Here is a 19,971-nt window from a genome sequence, read left to right on the forward strand (position 1 = left end):
GGCTGGTTCAGGCAGAGCACCGTCAACAGGAGCCTGAGAGCCTGTCACCTGGAATTAAAACCACAAATAACTTACCAACATCATACAGACACCACAAATGACAGACTCAAGACCTGTATAGTTAAATCATGTGAAGTTAGTCCCCAAAACCAAACAAGCTTTTCTAACTAAAGTGTTCCAGTCAGACCTGATGTCTAATCAGGTCCTATAACAGCATCTTTATGGATGTAGTGGAGCATCCTTGAGCATGACACTTTAGCCGTTTAACTGTTGAGGATGTGTGGAACTATAGCTGTAATATAATCAGCCTCCATAATGTCCATAACCAAAATATGATCTAAAAACATGAGACAACCTTCGATCCATACGGAGGGCCCCACAAGTAGCTATCAGAAATCTGTTATTATGTGTGTGTGAATGATTGGCTTGGTTGGAATAACCAAGACAACTTTAGATCCATACGGAGGGCCCCACAAGTAGCCATCAGAAATCTGTTATTATGTGTGTGTGAATGATTGGCTTGGTTGGAATAACCAAGACAACTTTCGATCCATGCGGAGGGCCCCACAAGTAGCCATCAGAAATCTTTTATGTGTGTGTGAATGATTGGCTTGGTTGGACACCCATGGGCGCATGTTTCAAATATCCATGTATAGGTGTGTGTGCCACTGGTTCGTTTGGGCTCTATGAGGAGAACCACTAAAACCGTGTGATCCAATGGTTGGCTGAATGCTGTTTAAGGTACCTTCTGACTAAAGAACAGCTTTCCAACTAAAAACTGTAAACTAAGAGAACAAGAAAAGGTCTACAAAGTTTATTTCTTACAACAAAGTCCAACTGAATGTTACCTGTTGGCTGGCATCTTGTTTGATGTTATCATCAGGGTCAGAGTCCTGCCAAGTTCTGGCTGGTTCAGGCAGAGCACCGTCAACAGGAGCCTGAGAGCCTGTCACCTGGAATTAAAACCACAAATAACTTACCAACATCATACAGACACCACAAATGACAGACTCAAGACCTGTATAGTTAAATCATGTGAAGTTAGTCCCCAAAACCAAACAAGCTTTTCTAACTAAAGTGTTCCAGTCAGACCTGATGTCTAATCAGGTCCTATAACAGCATCTTTATAGATGTAGTGGAGCATCCTTCAGCATGACACTTTAGCCGTTTTGCTGTTGAGGATGTGTGGAACTATAGCTGTAAAATAATCAGCCTCCATAATGTCCATAACCAAAATATGATCTAAAAACATGAGACAACTTTCGATCCATACGGAGGGCCCCACAAGTAGCCATCAGAAATCTGTTATGTGTGTGCGAATGATTGGCTTGGTTGGACACCCATGGGCGCATGTTTCAACAATCCTTCTATAGGTGTGTGTGCCACTGGTTCGTTTGGGCTCTATGAGGAGAACCACTAAAACCATGTGATCCAATGGTTGGCTGAATGCTGTTTAAGGTACCTTCTGACTAAAGAACAGCTTTCCAACTAAAAGCTGTAAACTAAGAAAACAAGAAAAGGTCTACAAAGTTTATTTCTTACAACAAAGTCTAACTGAATGTTACCTGTTGGCTGGCATCTTGTTTGATGTTATAATCAGGGCCAGAGTCCTGCCAAGTTCTGTCTGGTTCAGGCAGCGCACCGTCAACAGGAGCCTGAGAGCCTGTCACCTGGAATCAAAACCACAAATAACTTACCAACATCATACTGAGAGTAATTCAAATAAAAGAGACAAAAATCTTCCTTTTTTTAATAACAAATTAATATTCCAACTTGCATACTTGATCTTACTGACTTACTTTTTCACGCCATGGCCATTTAGAATCACCATAGTTGTAATCGATTTCAGTTCCCATTTCTATGTTTTTGATGGCAAAAAGGCACAAATGGGGCTCGTCATTTACTATTTTTTTCATGGTGCAGTTTGGAGACTTGTGGTTGTCATTCACTAATCTTCCAAGAGAGCCATCCTCTGTTGATGCATCAATACTAGGAAAGAAAAAACAGAAATCAAACATTTTGTATCATATAACTAGTTTTTTAGTAAAATAAAAGTTGGCTTACAGAAATAAAAACTTGCAACATTTCAAAAGAAAAGTTGAGAGGGAAACAATGTCTTTTTGAACGTCATAGCACTAAATAAAAAAAATTGTTAATGCCACAATCCTGATGTGTTATTGAAATATTGCTTCTGAGTGACTCACTAATTTAGGGTATTTTATTCCAGTCTCTTTCTAGAGTTCATAATTATTGTATAGAAAATATTTGGATATACATACCACCAGTAATGATTCTGCCATTCAAAGTCAAAGAGAAATGTACTCTCCTTTTCAGAGTACTGCTTGTTTGGCATTTTTCTGCTGACAGAAGTTGTATTCTAAGATGAACTCTCCTTGTTCAAAGTGCTGGGTAGCAAACACGCCTCTTCCTGCAAGGACATTTTATATAAAACCATTGGTTATGAGAAAATAAAGATACACCTTTAACCAAATAATTGTGGTGTTATCTTACAATTTTAATACTAAGTTCTCGCTTAGAAACAGAAATACAACAACCAATCTGAATTTGATTGTTTTTTGTGTTGTTTTATAAAATAAATAAATATATACTTAATGGATAAATGGTCTAAAAATGAGTTTATTACCTTTTTGATCATCAATAAATCTTTCCACTAGTCCAGGTTTGTCCTTTGAGGATTAAATGTAAAAGGCTGCTTCATCAGCAGGCTTTTTTCTTGCTTTCCTTTTGGACATTTCTGGCTCTAAAAAATAATTCAAAACATGGCAGAGAGAACTTTAACAAGCACTCTATATTAATTTTAAAAGATTTGTAATCATCCACTGTATAAAGACTGAAGGAATAAGCCTGGCCTGAGAACTAACAGAAAAAGAGTGATTAAAGAAAGAATATTTTTCAGAAAATACTGATATATTAATGAAAATGTTTGTCGGTTTGAAGCTGAGCTTTGTTACTTTTAACTAGTCACAGTTCCAACCAGGTGCTGCATCCAAAGAAAAGTTATTTCAATAGTTTTACCAGTATAACTCGTTATACTTTTCAGGAGCTACCAACTCGTTTTTATTATGTTTGTGTTTGAAAAGTGAACGTAGCATCCTGATTAGCGGTAGCTAATTAGCCAATAAGCTAGTTTCCGGATAGTTTTATTTGCGTCAGAATGCTTGTGTTATTTAAAGAAAGCATTCTTACATGATAGAAAACCACCGAGAAATACAGAAGACATGCAGATATATCATAACACTGAGCACACACGTGTTTGACGAGTTTTGAAGTGGTTTCGGCAATTACGGCCAGAGTCCGGTTCTGGGCTTAGCAATTATGAAACATTAGCACATCGAAATCATCCTGAATATAGCACGGAGCAATTATACATTCTGTCGTTCTCTTTTACACCATTGTTTTTAAAACCACTGCAAGCTAAGATGAATAACAAGTTAAAAAGCCGGACTGTCTGAGGGGAAAACGTTACGCCATCCGAGTGACAATATACCGAATCCGAAGCCATAATCATTGCATATAAACCCCTCGGGGTCTGGACAAAAAGCATTTCTACATCAGTTTCTTGTACTTAGTATTTACATGCAGTTGATTTACTCACCGTGTATGTTGTGTTTCGTTATGAGCAGCGTGTCTTCGTCGCGGAGCAGTCTCAGTCTGGCGGCGTCACACGTGGCGAAGTGACGTTAAGCTGGTGGTTTTAGCCGCATGAAGCTAACACATGCAATACCTGCTGATTTAACTAATATGTAAACTGATGGTAAAGAATAAATTACTATTTATTTATACCTTTATTTTTATGTTTAGAACATGAAAAATGCACGAGATGCTGATTTAACTAATATGTAAACTGATGGTAAAGAATAAATTACTATTTATTTATACCTTTATTTTTATGTTTAGAACATGAAAAATGCACGAGACAGTTTTTAAAATAAGCCTAATAGAATGAGCGTATTTTTATAAAGCAAGTGTAATGAATATTAAATAACGTAGATAAATTGCAATTGTAATGCAGGAATTTTATGTTTACAGTATTATTTTAGCTGCTATGGTTACTAAAATAATAATTACCTGGTTTAAATCTACAGGAAATAGCATTTTATTTTCTTAATCAACACTCGGATCACGAGGTGCCCTGATTGGTTGAATCACACACACTTCCGGTAGTGTGTATACTTGCAATACCACTTGCCATGGTCGGGGGGCCGCTACTGAGCACACACACTTCACACACACAATTCTCAACATTGCGACCATGAGGGGTAAGTGAAAAAAATTCGTGAGGCATGTTGTTAGAGCATTTCAAGCTGTTTTAGAGTGGTTTCCCGAGTGGGGTCCATGATTTTGGACCCCACAACGACACAGGGCCCCACTTTGTTGGTGGGCTCCCTGTCTTCGGACCCCCCATACTAATAAAAACAAGTACACACACACACACACACACACACACACACACACACACACACACACACACACACACACACACACACACACACACACACACACACACAGATCCAGTGCCAAGGATGAAAGTGCTGCTGTTAAAAGTTCACCCACTCCCCACTAAAAGTTGTTGAAAGAGAACGGTGCAGCACATCAAAGTAAGTTGGCAGACAGCCATTGCGCTCCAATGGCGTCCTTCACCCTCTCTCCTTCCAATCTCACTCTCCGTGTCTCCTCTGTTTCCATTGATTGTGGTGAGTCGAGGGACCACTCTCATCTCCCTCCCCTGACGGTAGTGCTCGGTAAGAAGCGAAAAAGGGGTAGCAGCTGGGGGACTCAGGAAAGTGGCGCAGAGTTTTAAACAAAAAACAGGATAGAAATTGAAAGGTAGAAAATCTTTGATGGAACATGTCAGGCTAATTTCAAAAAGTCTTTCATTCAAAGTGCAATTATTTCTACCCTCCGGCTACCGTGGTTGCATTTACCTACTGCTGTTGGAGTACATGTCATTGGTGTTCATGCCTTACAAATCAATCCACGAAGTAGGATTGAAAGCTTGTTTTCATAGAAAATTGTTGAACGCAAAGTTACAACCACATTAGATTTTTTTTTTCTCTCCAATTTTTGTAAATACATTTATACCACTATTATAACAATCGGCATCCCTGTATGAAGCAAAAGCTCAGTGGCCTAGTGGTAGAGTGAGACTGGAAGGTTGTGGGTTCAAACCCCGGCCGGGTCATACCAAAGACTATAAAAATGGGACCCATTGCCTCAGCATTAAGGGTTGGAATTGGGGGGTTAGATCACCAAATGATTCCTGAGCGCGGCACCGCTGCTGCTCACTGCTCCCCTCTCCCCCAGGGGATGGATCAAAATCACATGGGGATGGGTTAAATGCAGAGGACAAATTTCACCACACCCAGATGTGTGTGTGACGATCATTGGAACTTTAAAAAAAAAACTTTAAGCAAAAGCTTAAGCAAAATTCCTTTTTTTAATTAAAAAAAAAAAAAAAGAATGATGCTGCATCATGATGCAACCTCTTGGATCGCTAAAAGAACAAATAACCGTATTTTTTCCTTTCCATGAAACAACTCTTGAATGAATGCAAACTCAAATAAACGTAGCATAAAAACTTGGAACTATTTGCTGAAATGTGCACCTATTCAAAATTATAAGCGTTTTTTTTCCCTACTTTTTCTGTAGTGTGGAGCAACACCTTTTCATCAGAAGGCACGATATATAAACTTCATTCAACATCCCTCAGAGAGCGGCAAATGAAGAACAAAAGGGAAGGCAGCATGGTGCAGCACTCACAATTGAAGATGCCCGGTGGAGGGTGCTGGGTAACCATGGGGCAGTTCTCCTCATCGCTGTTGTCCCCGCAATTATTGAGCTGGTTGCAGATCAGTGAGCCCAGGCGCAAACAATTCCCATTGGTGCAATGGAACTTGCACTCTGTTCAGCCAGAGGGAAAGGACATGGAAATAAGAGAGAGCCTTACTTAGATCATCTACTTCTAATCACCTTAAATACATTGGGATGCAGTTAGAAGTGGAACTTGTTTACACATTGTGATGAAATAAATACTGTACAATTGCATTTCAGCGCTGATCAACTCATCAAGTAAAAACAAATTCATAAAGGTCAGTCCACGGAGCCAAATGTATAAAAGTAATATGCATAGTTTCTCAAATATTGTGCTGTAGACTGTGAGTTTACCTTGTTATACAAACTCAGAAATGCGCAAGATCAGGTAAAAAACATTTCTTACCAGTAAGCTGCAAAAAGACCTCAATTATAGACTTTTGTTCGCAGATGCACTTTCAAATGGAAGAAATAAGAAACCGAACGATCATTTCAGGAACTATTTTCTCACTAAATAAAAAATAGCAGAATAAAGGATGGACTTAGTTACCTACAGTATAAAACATTTAACAGTTTATGACTATGCAGTGATCTTGGCCTTTGGCCTGATTGAGTTCATTTGTACATATGATTAATTGGTTCATCAAATTCCCTCCAGCTAATGTACTCGAATCATTTTCACAAGCAAGTGGACAGATGGACATCCCATAATACCATGGTCATATCTGTCACCATCATACATAAAGTTTTTAAATAATTGCCCAGGAAGGACTGAAAAATATGTACACACAGATTGGACCATTTATTACATTTGTTAAAGTATGCATTGTACGTGGATATAAATATGAGTTACAATCAATGTGCAAGTGTTGCTTATTATGGGTTAGTCTTTCCCAAAGGTGTCAAATCCAGGTCCAAAAAGTAAAAGGTCTGCCACAGTTAGGCTTTAGCCACAGTTGCTTTTAATCAACCAAGACAGCAGGAAAACGAGCTTTCAGGAGCTAGTTTGTATACCTGCTGGTTAATTAAAAGCACTTGTGACTAGGGCCAAATTATGGAAGGCTTTCTATTTTCTGGACCTGGATTTGACATTTGTTGGTCTTTGCAGGCACTGTGAGAAACATAAATCAGAAACTTTATTTCCAGATTATTGTTGAGCATGTTTGACTGGCCAAAATAAGCATAAGCATTTTTTGTCATTGTTCTCAAACATAAGTTTTTTTTTCCATTTAGAAAATGAGAGTTTTGTGTTTCACAGCTCTTAAAGAGTGTTGTGTACTCGAGATGACAAGCACGCCAAAGTAGGGGTTGTTGACTTTACTACGCCACAATAATGTTTAGAGTTTGACGACAACTAGTCACGAATCATGAGTTTTGGGCCTGAACAAGATGAGTGCACAGAATGAATTTAGTCCTTCACTTTTAATTTATTTATTTTGTCTTTTAGAACTGAATGGTGAGTGAAGGTGAAACACACAAACAAACAAAAAACGTTTTGTGATTATTTGAAAACAGCTTAAATTAACACCATGGAGAAACTACTGCTGTGGTGGACCTAGAAGCAATGCTATATTTCCTCATTTGGTCAAGCACTACTTAGTTGTCCCAGTGGGAAGCACGCTGAGCGAAAGGAAGTTTTGGCTGGAAATACCATCACGAAACAACTTCCTCTGGTGTTCTGTTACAGTCTGTGTATTACATTGTACGTTTGAGCTGTCTATTCTTTATGCAGAGATAATCAAACAGCATTCCCTCCTCCTGTGATGTATCTTAATATTACGAGTATGCCATTGCAAAATCCATTGGTGACGTCATTAGCAATTTGTTGAATATAACTAGACATTAACCACATTTGCCATTCTAAATATTGAAGAGGTTTAACATTTACAATTGTCGGTCCCATTTGTTTTCTAAGCATAATGGAAAAAAAAAATCACGCTACACATTCTACACACCCTAAAAAAAAATCTTTTAAAATTTAGCCCCCTCTAGTATGGGTGGTGACCAACTGTTTTATTGCAGATAATCGACACTGAAAAGACAAGCCGCTTGAATAAGATGGCCTTCTAATAAGCATTTTTGCAGGCCGTCTCCTTGTGGCAGTCTTTGCGATTTGCCCTTTTGGCAGCAAGCAACTTAATGATACTGCATTTTCTCCTCTTCCTCTCACAACAAGAACAGCTTGTTCTGGTCTAGTCTAGACGGTGGCGGCGGGGGTGTATGTGGGGGGGGGGGGGGGGGGGGGGAGGAGGCTGGGGTGTCAATTGAAGGAACAGAAATCTGATTGAAAATACAAACCAGCATGACCATTCTTTGGAAAGAGACTTTTCCCCTTTTTTCTAAGTGGCAATTAGCAAAGCCTCAGTGACTTGCCTGTCTTGCTTTTCCTCACTCTGTCTTATCTATTAGTCGATTGTCTATCTTGCGGTCTCTGTGCCTTCTTTTTCATTCTCATCTGTTCTGCCTGTCCTCTTCTCTTCCCCTCTATCATGCTATATAACTCTCCAATTTTGTCCGAGCCACTTGTCTCTCCCTCTTCATCCTCCCTCCCCAAGCTATCCTCTCATTTCATGTCGATACGTTTGGTCAAGGCCACGAAAAAGGAGCAAAGCTCTAAAAAATGTGAGAGAACATAAAACGCCTCATTTGCACACTAAATTATGCAGAGCCCTCTTCTTTGCAAACATACAACATTCATACAGGTTAACTACAGGGATGTGAAAATGCCAGAAGGACAAATGAGTCATCATAAGCTTCTAAGTCACTCAAATGTAATGGATAAGAAATGAGCGCCCCCAAGGCTGTTAAAAAGCAAACAACAAGGATACCGTACAATAAAAACTACTTTAAAGGTCATTGTGCCAAATCATAAAAGCAGGCAATAAATCTGCATTTCATTGGGAGGTTTAAGACGAATTTCAGAAGGATTTGCACAATTAACGTGACAATATGGGGGGAAATCAGATTAAATTTAAAAATACATTTCAAATTAATTTCCGAGTAAGTATACAGCTGAAGACACAAGTAAGTTCAATTAACACATCAAATTAATAATTCGATTAATACAAAGACAGCACATGTTAAGGGACCTCTGCTTTCAGAAAATGGATGGATGTCTACTAGGAATTTGAAGCTTGTTTATCAGCATGACAAATATCCAAAGCACACATGTAATTCCAAACTAGTCCGGAGGGATACTACAGGAATGGCCGAACCACAGCGTGGATAAAATTGAAAATATGTCCAACCACAGTCTGTCATATTTAGGCCACGCTTACAAGGAATAGTATGTAGTTTGAGTGTATGTTGCTCGATGACTGAATGAAAAAAAAAAAAAATAATAATAATAATTTTATGGGTACACAGATGCCCTTTGTCACATGTTCTGTTCATTATGTTTATGGAGAGAATTTTAAGACCTTAGGCATAAGAGTGTCAATTTTATTGGAGCTGTGTAGATCTTATTTTAATCTCATGTCGAAGGACCATTAAAATAGCATAATTACACATACAAACACAGATAATTAATAGAAAAAAACAAAAGTTTTCTGTTTCTGTTTTTAAAATAGAAAACAATACAAGTATATTAGAAAACTTATTCTATTGGACTACCCTTTTACAAAACTTTAAACATATCCCTTAAACGTAACATACATAAACGGTTGCTATTTGGAATTGAAATATGTAGTATTACACTTAGCGAGTGAGAATGTTGAAGGGCTGAAACGGAAAATACAATGCGTTTAAACGATAGCGATTAACATGAATTGGGGAAGTAAGAAACGGAAAAGGAGAAATGCTGCAAAAAACGGTGTATTTGAGCAATAGTTTCAAGTAGGATTAGCTTTAAGTGCTCAAGACATTTTGAAGGAGGCAATTATGAATTATTATTAGCATTACTTTGCCCCCCTAACCCACAGTTTTCTTTAATATTTCATAATTTCCTCATCGTCTCTTCACCTCACATTGCTGCTTATCTGCAATTTCCTGTCGCCCCCCCAAGCCAATGCTAACAATGCTTTTTACACATTTATAACCAACTGTTATGTATGATGATTTTATTCACATACTATCTTATACAAATGTTAAGTTGATTATATTCACACACTATATAACATACACTGTATGATTACAATATAATGTAGTTCTTGTGAATATCTCAAAATTATATATCCACTCTGGTGTTAATATTCCTATATCAATCTTCTGGTTAGATGCAACTGCATTGCATTGGCTGTATACCGGCAGCAAGCATAATGACATTAAAGCGGACTCTTTAATCTGCATGATTGAAAAGAGTGTGAGGGCTGAGCGGAAGAAGAATGTGACGATGTGAGAGAGGGCAGAGGAAAATGAGGAGAGTGGAACATGAGAGGAAGACAGACGAAGGAATTACTGTCACAATCAAGTCAAATTTCTCTGACCTCTCTATTAAAACATCACGAGATGATTACAGGACCACTCGTTCTCTGTTGAAATAACACTTCCCATTAAAGGTCAGAAATTATGAGATAAAGACTTTTTTGTAGCCATTTCCTTTTCCTCAGAATTCCCGCAGTGTTCTTGGACAAGACAAGACTTGATCCCACAGAGGATAAAGACTTGCAGACTGAGACAAAAAAGTGTGACATGAATGGCACACTGACAAGTACGTGTGTGTGTGTGTGTGTGTGTGTGTGTGTGTGTGTGTGTGTGTGTGTGGCTACATTGAGTGTTGCCTCCACCACTTGACAGACTGGAGGCGGATGCTCATTTTAGCAATGGGCATTTGTTTGGAATGCATCTGTTTTCATGTCTGAGTATGATGAGTAAATGAGGAACAGGGCCCTTTTTCTGCAGAGCTCATTCTCACGTTTAGATCATTTTACGTCATTAAAAATGAGATGCATATGACACATAACACAAATTGATCCTCAATGCAGCCAAGTTGGAAAAACACAACATTTACAGAACTCAGGAACATGTCAAGTGCAGGCAAATGCTTGATGATCTCATCAGTTTAAATCAGTGCGCTGTAAATAGCTAAAAATGTTACCTTAATGTAAGATTTTTAATGTAATGTCACACTAGGCAAAGGAACTGGAATTTAGGTGTCAAATGTGCTTAAGCACAATATGAATTGCTGTGTCAAGATAAGCTGGAACGTGTACTTCGAACGTCTGCCTCAGTTGTCATTCTCTACAGTATGTACCCAAAGTCATCTGGGATGGGCTCTGGCATCTCTGTGTGCCGGAATCGTTTAAGTGTTTTAAAAAAAAACGGAGTGATTGGTCTGCTAAAGACAGAAATGTGTCAAGTGTGCAATCGTCAAACTTCTAGTTCCAACAGCCAAATCTGTTTAGAGCTTCCAAACTATGACCATTTGCTTTAATCATCCGCTGTGGAGAGCAAAATTGAGTAAAATGGCTGATTCCATTTATTATTCAAGCAAGAAAATAATCTCATCTTTGGGTTTTGCAAGAGCGGACTAATGCAGCCTGTGTATTTAAACATTAAAACTGACATGTACGTATATAAGAGGAAGAAATTATATATTTTTTATTTAAAAAAAAAAAAAGTCATTTTCAGTTTAGAGAAGGCTGAAAGAAAGCACAAACAGCAGCAAGAGAAATGTTTTAGTCAAGCAACATGAGAACTAGCGGTAGTCCCCAGTTACATTATGCCAGCAACCAAAACAATCACAACAAATTGATGGGCGGCATCGTAATCGAGTGCTTAGCACATTGACTTCCTTCCACATTCCAGAGACTTGCATGTAAGCTTCATAAATGTGTATGATTCTTTTATTCTATTTGTGTGTGGCCTGTGATTCAAATAAGGAGTATAAACAATGGACAATTTCACCTGCTTGCTTTCTATCCGCTGACCGAGTCTTTGATAAAAAGACATGCATCAGCTTTTGCAGGCCACTAAGGTATTAAATGTGTTGCAGTTGCATCAATGAGTCATAGGGCATCCCTCCAAACTACTGTTCTCCTGCTTCATGGCTTTCCTTTTAAGCCTGCTTCGCCTCAGTCCTCCACCCTCCGTGCTTGGAATCCTCAATTTTACCTTATTTTTTTGACCCTACAGTCCCTATCTTTATCTCCATTGGCCACCTTCTCTTTGTATTTCGTTGTGCTACCAGGATAATTAAACATGACAGAGTTGTGCTGACTCAGGGCAAATGACACCTATAGTGGAGGAAAGCCAGCTAGTGACAGAACAGCAGGAAGACCTTGAAAATGTGTCTCCTTCCTGCGGACCATATTTGGCACAAGAGGTTTTCGCAGGACGATATGCAAGTACATTTGGGCGGTCAAACCATGAACACGTTAAACCCCACTGTGCTTTGGCCTTAATGAATTGCGTTCTCACTTTATAAATTTTTGAGCTAAAACATAAAAAAGCTACTGTACACAAAGATGTTTACATGCAAAAGAATTGTCTTGGTGAACTCATGAATCCTGAAATAGTATCGTGCAGAACATTTGATCATATTGACACTGGGTGTGCTAAAACTTATGGTGTCTGATAAGATGTTAATTCTCACTAGTGAGTGTCAACCTTAACGCGTCTTTAGTTTTCCTGTTGTCAGCTTAAAAGCTGCATACGCCCAAAAAGGCATGAATATTATTCCATTCCACACATTAAGTATGTACCAAAACAACACATGTTCACACACCCACACACTATGGTGCCATCCGAGCAGTGCATCTCAGCACGAAGGCAACGCCGACAGGCAGATCCAAAATAACATCTTCAACTCAGTAACTGCTATCACCAACTGAATCTGAGGAGATAGGCAGTCTGTCTGCCTGCTCAGCTAAACAAATCAAGACTGGTTATGCAAGCTTGCACAGAAAAATATGTGCCTGGGCCATGTAAAAAAAGCAGAAAACAGTTGGAAATGATGTCCTTTTCAGAATGCCTACCAACAAATACTTTGCTTTCAATTATGATGGATGCTGTGCAACCTCATAATAAAGAAATATTATCATCCTAGAAGAGCTCATTTTGCTTTAGGGAAAAAGTACAGCAACGGTTCATTTTAAAAGGTTCAAATGTGAGTTTATCCCTTCAGCGTTGCAAGTGACGGACGTCAGGTGTGACAAACTGGCGAGCAGTTCAGGTATGCCGCCTCTTGACCGAAGCCAGCTGGGACAAAGAATGAATAGATGGCTATCTAAAATAGACCTGAGTGAACATTTCTTTCTGACTAATCGTGATTATTTCACAATTTAGCAACAATCGGTCTTCATGTTGTCAATAGTCTTATGTCCTGCATGATGGATTTGTCCAAATGATGATTTGTGACTCGTAACAATTTCAGTGGAGGGATAAACCAAATACAGGTTAATGGATGTCTTGATTTAGGGAACTGTTCTTAATCATTCAGCTCCAGGGGCTCTTTTCAGTGCCTTCGTTGTTCGTCATCTCATCATGTTGCCAAATTCAATAAAGTACGGCAGTAAAACAGAAACTATAATCTCCTTGCTGTTCTATCGCTACATGCGTAGCTCGTAATGTAATTTTGGTGGACTACTCAGTCAAACATACAGTAGATCTTCAAAATCAATCTCCAGAATCAATACTACATGCCAAGCTTGTTAGAGGTGAAAAATGAAGAAGTTCACCGCTGTGTTGACAGGAAGAGCGGTACATATAATGTGTTTGAAGCCTCGGGCCCAAGAGCGGGCAGGCAGAGGCAGCTCCTCCTCTAATAAACCCAACCTGTCAGTCACTTAATGGATGGGCAAGGACTCCACATGGAGACAGCTCAATATGGATTGACTTTGGTGGAAGACCACACCGCAAGAGGTGGACGGTGAGAGGGGGGAGGAGATGATAGACAGTTTAAGATAAATTGAGATGGGCAGAGAAAGGTGACCAGAGATGGAGGGGAAGATTGTATCCAAGAGAGAAAACCAGGACTCAAATTGAAGATGACTGCAGGAAACACTCTGTGACTGACTACAGCTATGTTGGACATTTTAAAGTATGAGAGCTAAAATGATGAAGAAGTAGAAGCCTTACTCTAAAATGTACTTACAATCAGAGCCCCGGCAGTGTTCACGTTAGTGGTTTTTTTTCACTGAATGTTGTGGTTTGACAGAAAACTGTTGTTTTGTAATACATGGCAAGCTTGAGTCATTTTCTAAATCCAGAAGACACGGGGAAAATGATAACACTGCTGCTTTTTGTTTAAAAGGAAAGTCAATTCCAAATGTTGCTTTACAATATGTTGTACAGTATGTGCCCCCACTCGTCATGGCATTTTTGATTAAGATTGCGTTTTTGGAATATAAGTTAAGCAGGTCAGCTGTTATTGGTTATGACTTGAGACATGTTGACTGTGATGTCATTTTCAGTCGACAGCAAGCAAAATGGCTGTCCCTTGAGCTGGATAAAAACTGAGATGGATTTTTGCTCTTAAATTCGTATTCCACAAACTAAACATTAATCAGAACACTATGCTTTGACTGCACAGAACACACAATTACAATTTAGATTGACTTCAATAAGGAATCGCATGAACTATATCGATAAAGTCCCCAAAATGTCAAATAATTCAGTTAGATTTTATACTGGAAAAAAAACAAAAAACATATGCAAAAAAGTGACTACACAAAAATATAAGTTCCTTAAAGATTGAATAATCTAGGAAAGATGTTGAATATGATGTAATAATTTGTGGTAATGGGCGGCTCGGTGGGGCACTGGGTAGCACGTCCACCTCACAGTTAGGAGGGTGCGGGTTCGGTTCGGAGTTTGCATGTTCTCCCCGGGCACTCCGGTTTCCTCCCACATCCCAAAAACATGCTTGGTAGGCCGATTGATCACTCCAAATTGTCCCTAAGTGCGAGTGCAAATGGTTGTTTGTCTCTGTGTGCCCTGCGATTGGCTGGCAACCGGTTCAGGTGTCCCCCGCCTACTGCCCGATGACGGCTGGGATAGGCTCCAGCACACCCGTGGCCCCCGTGGGGACTAAGCGGTTCGGAAAATGGATGGATGGATGAATTTATGGTAAAAGTAGATCATGAACTTCAAGTGCCAGTCACTCTGGTTGTTCATGAATCATTTGTTCCTACATTTCCTAACAGAATTTCCATTGACGGTCAATGATTCAAGATGTTCTTGGTAGCTACTGAAGTGCACTTCTCGCACTTTATTTGAATGTGTACAAATGTAAAACAGGGTCTCATCTCATTCTCCCCATTCATTAACGTCGTAGAACATCCAGATTGTAGCGCATTAACCGCTGAACCCATTGATCCCTTACACAATAAATTGCCAGTGGTGTTGGCTAATTGAAAAAGTGTATATCTACTTTTGGCCTGACCTTGAAATAAATGAATAATATAGAACATAATAGGCATGTGTGTCAAGGTAGAGCAAAACACTGTATTGAACATATTGATCACAATGCACATTATGCTAGCCAGTTAGTATTATTAAGCAATATTAACTGTTAAAAAAACTAAATATCCATCCATCCATCCGTCCGTCCGTCCGTCCGTCCATTCAGCCAGACTATAGTAAAGACTAAAGTAAATATGTTTTTAAAGTAACTCTGCCAACACTGAATGGAAATGGAACAAAATTAAGTAGCAGCATCACAATACAACCAACATATGTATTGCTTCTATTGATCGTGGCACCAAAACGCTCAGTAACTCTAGACAAAGAACTTGGAAACCGCCAGAGTCAATTCTGCTTGGAATTTGAGTTATCTCATTCATGGTAACTTCTTTGTCTGAATGTGGACGCTCCACTGCAAATTCCTGTTTGATGATGAACCGTCTCAACAATAAATGTGACTTTGATTCTGGATTTCTGCGTATTAGCAGGTGTTTTCAAGTGACATATTTCAGATATCACTGTGTTTACATTCACTGAACACATGAAATAACCCCTATGTGATGAAGCATATTGGAACTGTGTCACTATGGAGAAAAATCTGAATTGTGCCATTTGAAGCATGTCGTGTAATGCTTTCTGTGCCATCAAGCCTGTAGCTCAGGCAACAACCCTCGGGACAGCTTGTTAACATTTAAACATAGGTCTTCTGCTTTTGTCACTTCTGCAAGTTTGTTTTTTATTTTTTCACCTGCCTCCTAAAGTTAAACTTGTAGCAACTATGGGAATCAGCATGGATTGAAATCTATTGAAGCAGACATAAACACAGACAGCAATAGACTGATTCAGAGTCTAGACATAGTGTGTAAATTTATTTTACCTCACATGAACTACACACGGTAAACAAAATCCCATTTTAACCTTGTTGCTATTGACCACTGCTGTCTGCCTACACCTGAATGTCAGTGCTTGTGTTTACTGGCAATGATGACTTTCCCTCGACCCCTCAGGACCTTTGTAGAAACTGGGCACACCAGACTAACACACGCAAACATACGCACGCATGCAAGTGTGCAAAGCTAATGCATTATGCAACATATGCCCTGAAAAACAAAGAAGACTCTTCCATATTCATAGTAGTTGACCACACTTGTAGTGACAGTAAGGTGGATGCAATTATTTACTAGTAAATTAGCCTGTTAAAATAGTCAGAGTAGATTTAATTTAGAAAATTTACTTGAATTGATTGTGTGAAAATATTTGGGTCTCTGTAGTTTCCCTCTTAAATTTTGTGAACGTGCATGCTTGTTTGTCTATACCACAGGTGTCAAACTCAAGGCCCGGGGGCCAGATACGGCCCGCCACATCATTTTATGTGGCCCGCGAAGACAGATTGTGCATCAAATTCGTGTGTTATTACTAGAAATGCAAATTGTCTTCACTTTTAATAATATCTTTTTTTTTTTAATATTTGACCAGTTGTTACTCGTCTGATTTGAAAACGAGTTGTCAGTTTATTTTGTAGCCTTTACTGTATATAATGAATGGAAGTTTCTTAGATTTATATCGTTGAAAAAAAAACTGTCACTTTTTAATGCAGTCAGTTGTCTCTTTCTTTGAGAGAGAGAATATTTATGGCTTGAAGGAGAAATAGTTTGGGAAATTGGCTTTGGCGTCGATGTACAAATACACTGCAGTTGCGTGTCTGGAGTACCTGGCCACCCATCTTTTGTGAAATTTAACAACCTCGTACATCTCTAGTTATCTGCCTTGTAGACATCAGGGAACTGTTTGAAATTGTGGAAAACATGGATGCCTTCTCCAAGGTTGTACTGCAACCCTCACACAGAAAGATGCTCTGTTTGTCATAGTGGGGTTTAAATTGAGGTAGGTCATAGCAACCTTAATGGAAAGTGATACAATCATGGCAGATTGAATGAGGTTGAGGATGCTCACCGTACACATCTCCAAATGTCTCATTCCAATACGTCAAGATGATGACAACTATAATCTCCTCAACATAAAATGGGACCCAACGAATGTTGCTTGCCTGGCTTGTTTTATGCAGTTTCTGAGAGTTACACTGGATAATCTTGCAATAAACAAAAACGCATAAAGTACACATTAGCTTTATTGGATTGATGTACCCTTTAATGTAGCATATGGAAGTATGTAAAGTATAAATAATTGCATGTGAGTTCCAGTGTACTGAGAAATTTAAATTGGTGCATTTACAGAGCACGTTTGAATCCATTAAAAATGATTATATGATAACTGATCATTGGGAGAAGGGCTTTGGATCAATCGTAAATAATTAGATTTTGATTTTTTATCCCCATGCCTGTTGCCTACTGTTATATATAGATGAGGTGTTTTACCTCATAATGAAAAAGTCATTTAGTGCTTTTTGCTCCTCCAACTACTGTGTCAACAATTCATCACAATATGAGATGCCAACTGCAAATTACTGAGTAAACATCCTACATGTCTTAATATAAATGAAAACATCATTTGCACACTTTACTGTTGAGAATAAAGAGTCAACACGTGATTTATACGACGCTCATAAAGACGCAGTCATACAGCAGTGCTTGCGGGAAGAAATATTTTTTTTGCCCATATTTCTGTCCATTATTATATATATAGTAATACTAATTAGCAATAGAACAGAAGAATAGAATCTTGTCAGTGAATCACAGCAGCATGTAAGACATACACTTACACACTTCCTAGAGGTGCGGGCTTGTGTTTTGGTCTGTGTGATGTGAGACATCAAACAGTTTCAGGAAAAATATTTTTCGATTTTCAATGTTGCCCGGGGCCGATAAAACTGCTGCTATAGCTGTTTTCTTGAGAAGTATGAACCATTGAACTAAGTAAAATACACTGCAAAAAAGAACAAATCGGAGTCATGTGGGGTACATTGTGTCCTTCGTTTCAGGACATATTGTTTACAACAATCTCTAACTTTAGAAACAATTTTGAGTCTAACACACACGCGCACACACACACTCAGACACACATAATAAGGATATAATCAGTGTTTACCTTTGAATGCGTTTGTGTCTGGCGAGTCAGTTTCCTGCATAGTGCTCCTTTCAGCACTCTGACAGCTGCCGCCAATGCTGCGATGGCCAACAGGCCAACCTTAACCGGTCAGACCCGACGCCACTGGGGCACGAATGGGCGGACGAGAGGAAGGTGCATTTCCGACCAGACTCGCAGCCATCTTTCGTCATCAGCATGGAAACAAATTGCACGTTGCAAGCTGAACAGCAGTGGCGTGACGGTTGGGTTGCCTTTGAGGGTCGGTGCTACCGCTCTGTCAAGAAGTCACAAAGTAACTGTTAAAGAGGATAGTGTGCGATGAAGTCTTTTCCTGGGTTGGAGCCAGCAATTTGAGTCTGGAGTCTTAGCCAACGAGGGTGAATGAAGGTTAAGGATGTTTGAGAGTATGACGTGTCTGAACTGCAGTCCATCCTCCGAGGCTGGCAGTCATGGGCAATAGCATGAATTTTTGGCACACCTCTTAATCTGTCTGTCTGCAGACAAGCATCTCATCCATTTCCAGCAGATTCTCGTAGCGTGCGTCTGCCTCCGTCTTCTTGGCTTCGGTCACGGTCTAATCAACGTGCGGCCTTGTCCTTCTCCAATTCGTGCAATTTGGCTCTCACTGTCTTTCCTTTGTCATTTGTCGCCCACACTGGTACCATTACAGCTGGGGAGGACAATAAGAGAACAGAGGGAAAATCTCAGTGAAACAACAGGTGAAATGAAAACATCCCCTCCTAGACTAAATGCTGCCACCAAAATAACTATCATCCACAACCTCCCACTCACAGCCCTTTGACATACAGAGCAGACGACGAGCCACAAGTGTGTGAGTGTGTGTCGCCAATTGTATGGGAGGTGGGTGGCTGCCTGGCATGGCCCCCTTTAGTTCCCCTCACCCACAAGGTTCTTACATGAAAGGAAAAAAGTTTCTCTGAAAGCCAAGCGCCGCCCGTGACCCTATTTCACAGAACAGGGGAGAGATAGAGCACCATGTGGCACTTTGAAGTCGGCCTGATAAACAGGGCTAGCGGAGGAGGCTACAGCTGCTGAAAAAACAAAACTTTATTTACATTTCAAAAGTGCTAAGTACCGCTCTTTTGGATCCTGGAAAGAAATTAAATACCACAAAACAGAAGGAGTTTTTTGGTGGGTTTGGGGGATCAGTGAATGACTGATTTTGACAGAGGGGTAACTGCAGTTCAATTGGTGTTGCTCCTGAGAGCATTCAAGTGAAAATTAGAGCGAAAGAAAATCAAGATAAAAACAAAGTATTAAAGTAGTAGAGGTTGTTGAGCAAGAAAAGGCTTACAAACAGCAAGCCCCAAAAAAGGAAACCACATAATAAACAAAAGCATGAATACCCCTCCCATGATTATGAAGCGGATAGATGCGATGGGGGCGGAAATCAGACATAGAATGAGCAGCGTGGGTTTGAAAAAGAAAAGAAGTGGTAACAAGATGGGAGAACACGGGAAGGAGGGACGATGTTGGCGTAAAAAGCAGACAGAAGATAAACAAACACACGCCCTGTCTGTGGTTTGGAAGAGCTTGACACATCTCTGCTCTGCTTTCCTGCTTTTATCAGGCCTTATCACAACACAGTTACACATGACAGCCTGTGCTCAGACAAATGGGACAGCAAAGGAACACGAAACCTGGTAAAGCTGAGTCGTAGTCATTTGGAACGTTAGCTTATAAGAAAACAAGAGGAAGGATGATATCAGTGGCGTGCAGTCAGGGCCGCTG

At 39.6% G+C, this 19,971-nt stretch overlaps 2 protein-coding genes and 1 long non-coding RNA gene across 5 annotated transcripts in view; 1 reads left to right on the forward strand and 2 right to left on the reverse strand.

The window, feature by feature from the left end:
* The window catches only part of LOC125975289 (uncharacterized), a 32,469-nt gene extending 24,889 nt beyond the window's left edge, over window positions 1-7,580 (forward strand). Inside the window, exon 2 of the long non-coding RNA XR_007483923.1 lies at window positions 5,671-7,580. This is a non-coding gene — a long non-coding RNA (uncharacterized lncRNA). The remainder of the gene's footprint in view (window positions 1-5,670) is intronic.
* LOC125975285 (low-density lipoprotein receptor class A domain-containing protein 4) overlaps window positions 1-19,971 on the reverse strand; it is a 107,436-nt gene that overhangs the window by 61,989 nt on the left and 25,476 nt on the right. For both annotated transcript variants that reach the window (XM_049730632.1, XM_049730631.1), the window contains 3 exons: window positions 18,698-18,889; window positions 18,220-18,493; window positions 5,782-5,922 (listed from right to left, as the gene is read on the reverse strand). In XM_049730632.1, the coding sequence (XP_049586589.1) occupies window positions 5,782-5,922; window positions 18,220-18,259 (181 nt within the window). In that variant the 5' untranslated portion in view covers window positions 18,260-18,493; window positions 18,698-18,889. The remainder of the gene's footprint in view (window positions 1-5,781; window positions 5,923-18,219; window positions 18,494-18,697; window positions 18,890-19,971) is intronic.
* On the reverse strand, window positions 1,536-5,129 carry LOC125975282 (N-lysine methyltransferase KMT5A-like). Of its 2 annotated transcripts, XM_068651961.1 has the most exons (5): window positions 3,617-5,129; window positions 2,645-2,761; window positions 2,280-2,428; window positions 1,800-1,989; window positions 1,536-1,670 (listed from the first exon to the last, which is right to left on the reverse strand). In XM_068651961.1, the coding sequence occupies exons 3-5, from the start codon at window positions 2,351-2,353 to the stop codon at window positions 1,551-1,553; spliced, it is 384 nt and encodes a 127-aa protein (XP_068508062.1). In that variant the 5' UTR covers window positions 2,354-2,428; window positions 2,645-2,761; window positions 3,617-5,129; the 3' UTR covers window positions 1,536-1,550. The 2 variants fall into 2 exon arrangements, with proteins under 2 accessions (XP_068508062.1, XP_049586585.2); XM_049730628.2 differs by having other exon boundaries at window positions 2,645-5,129.

Source organism: Syngnathus scovelli, chromosome 9, assembly GCF_024217435.2.
Source record: "Syngnathus scovelli strain Florida chromosome 9, RoL_Ssco_1.2, whole genome shotgun sequence".
NCBI lineage: Eukaryota > Metazoa > Chordata > Actinopteri > Syngnathiformes > Syngnathidae > Syngnathus > Syngnathus scovelli.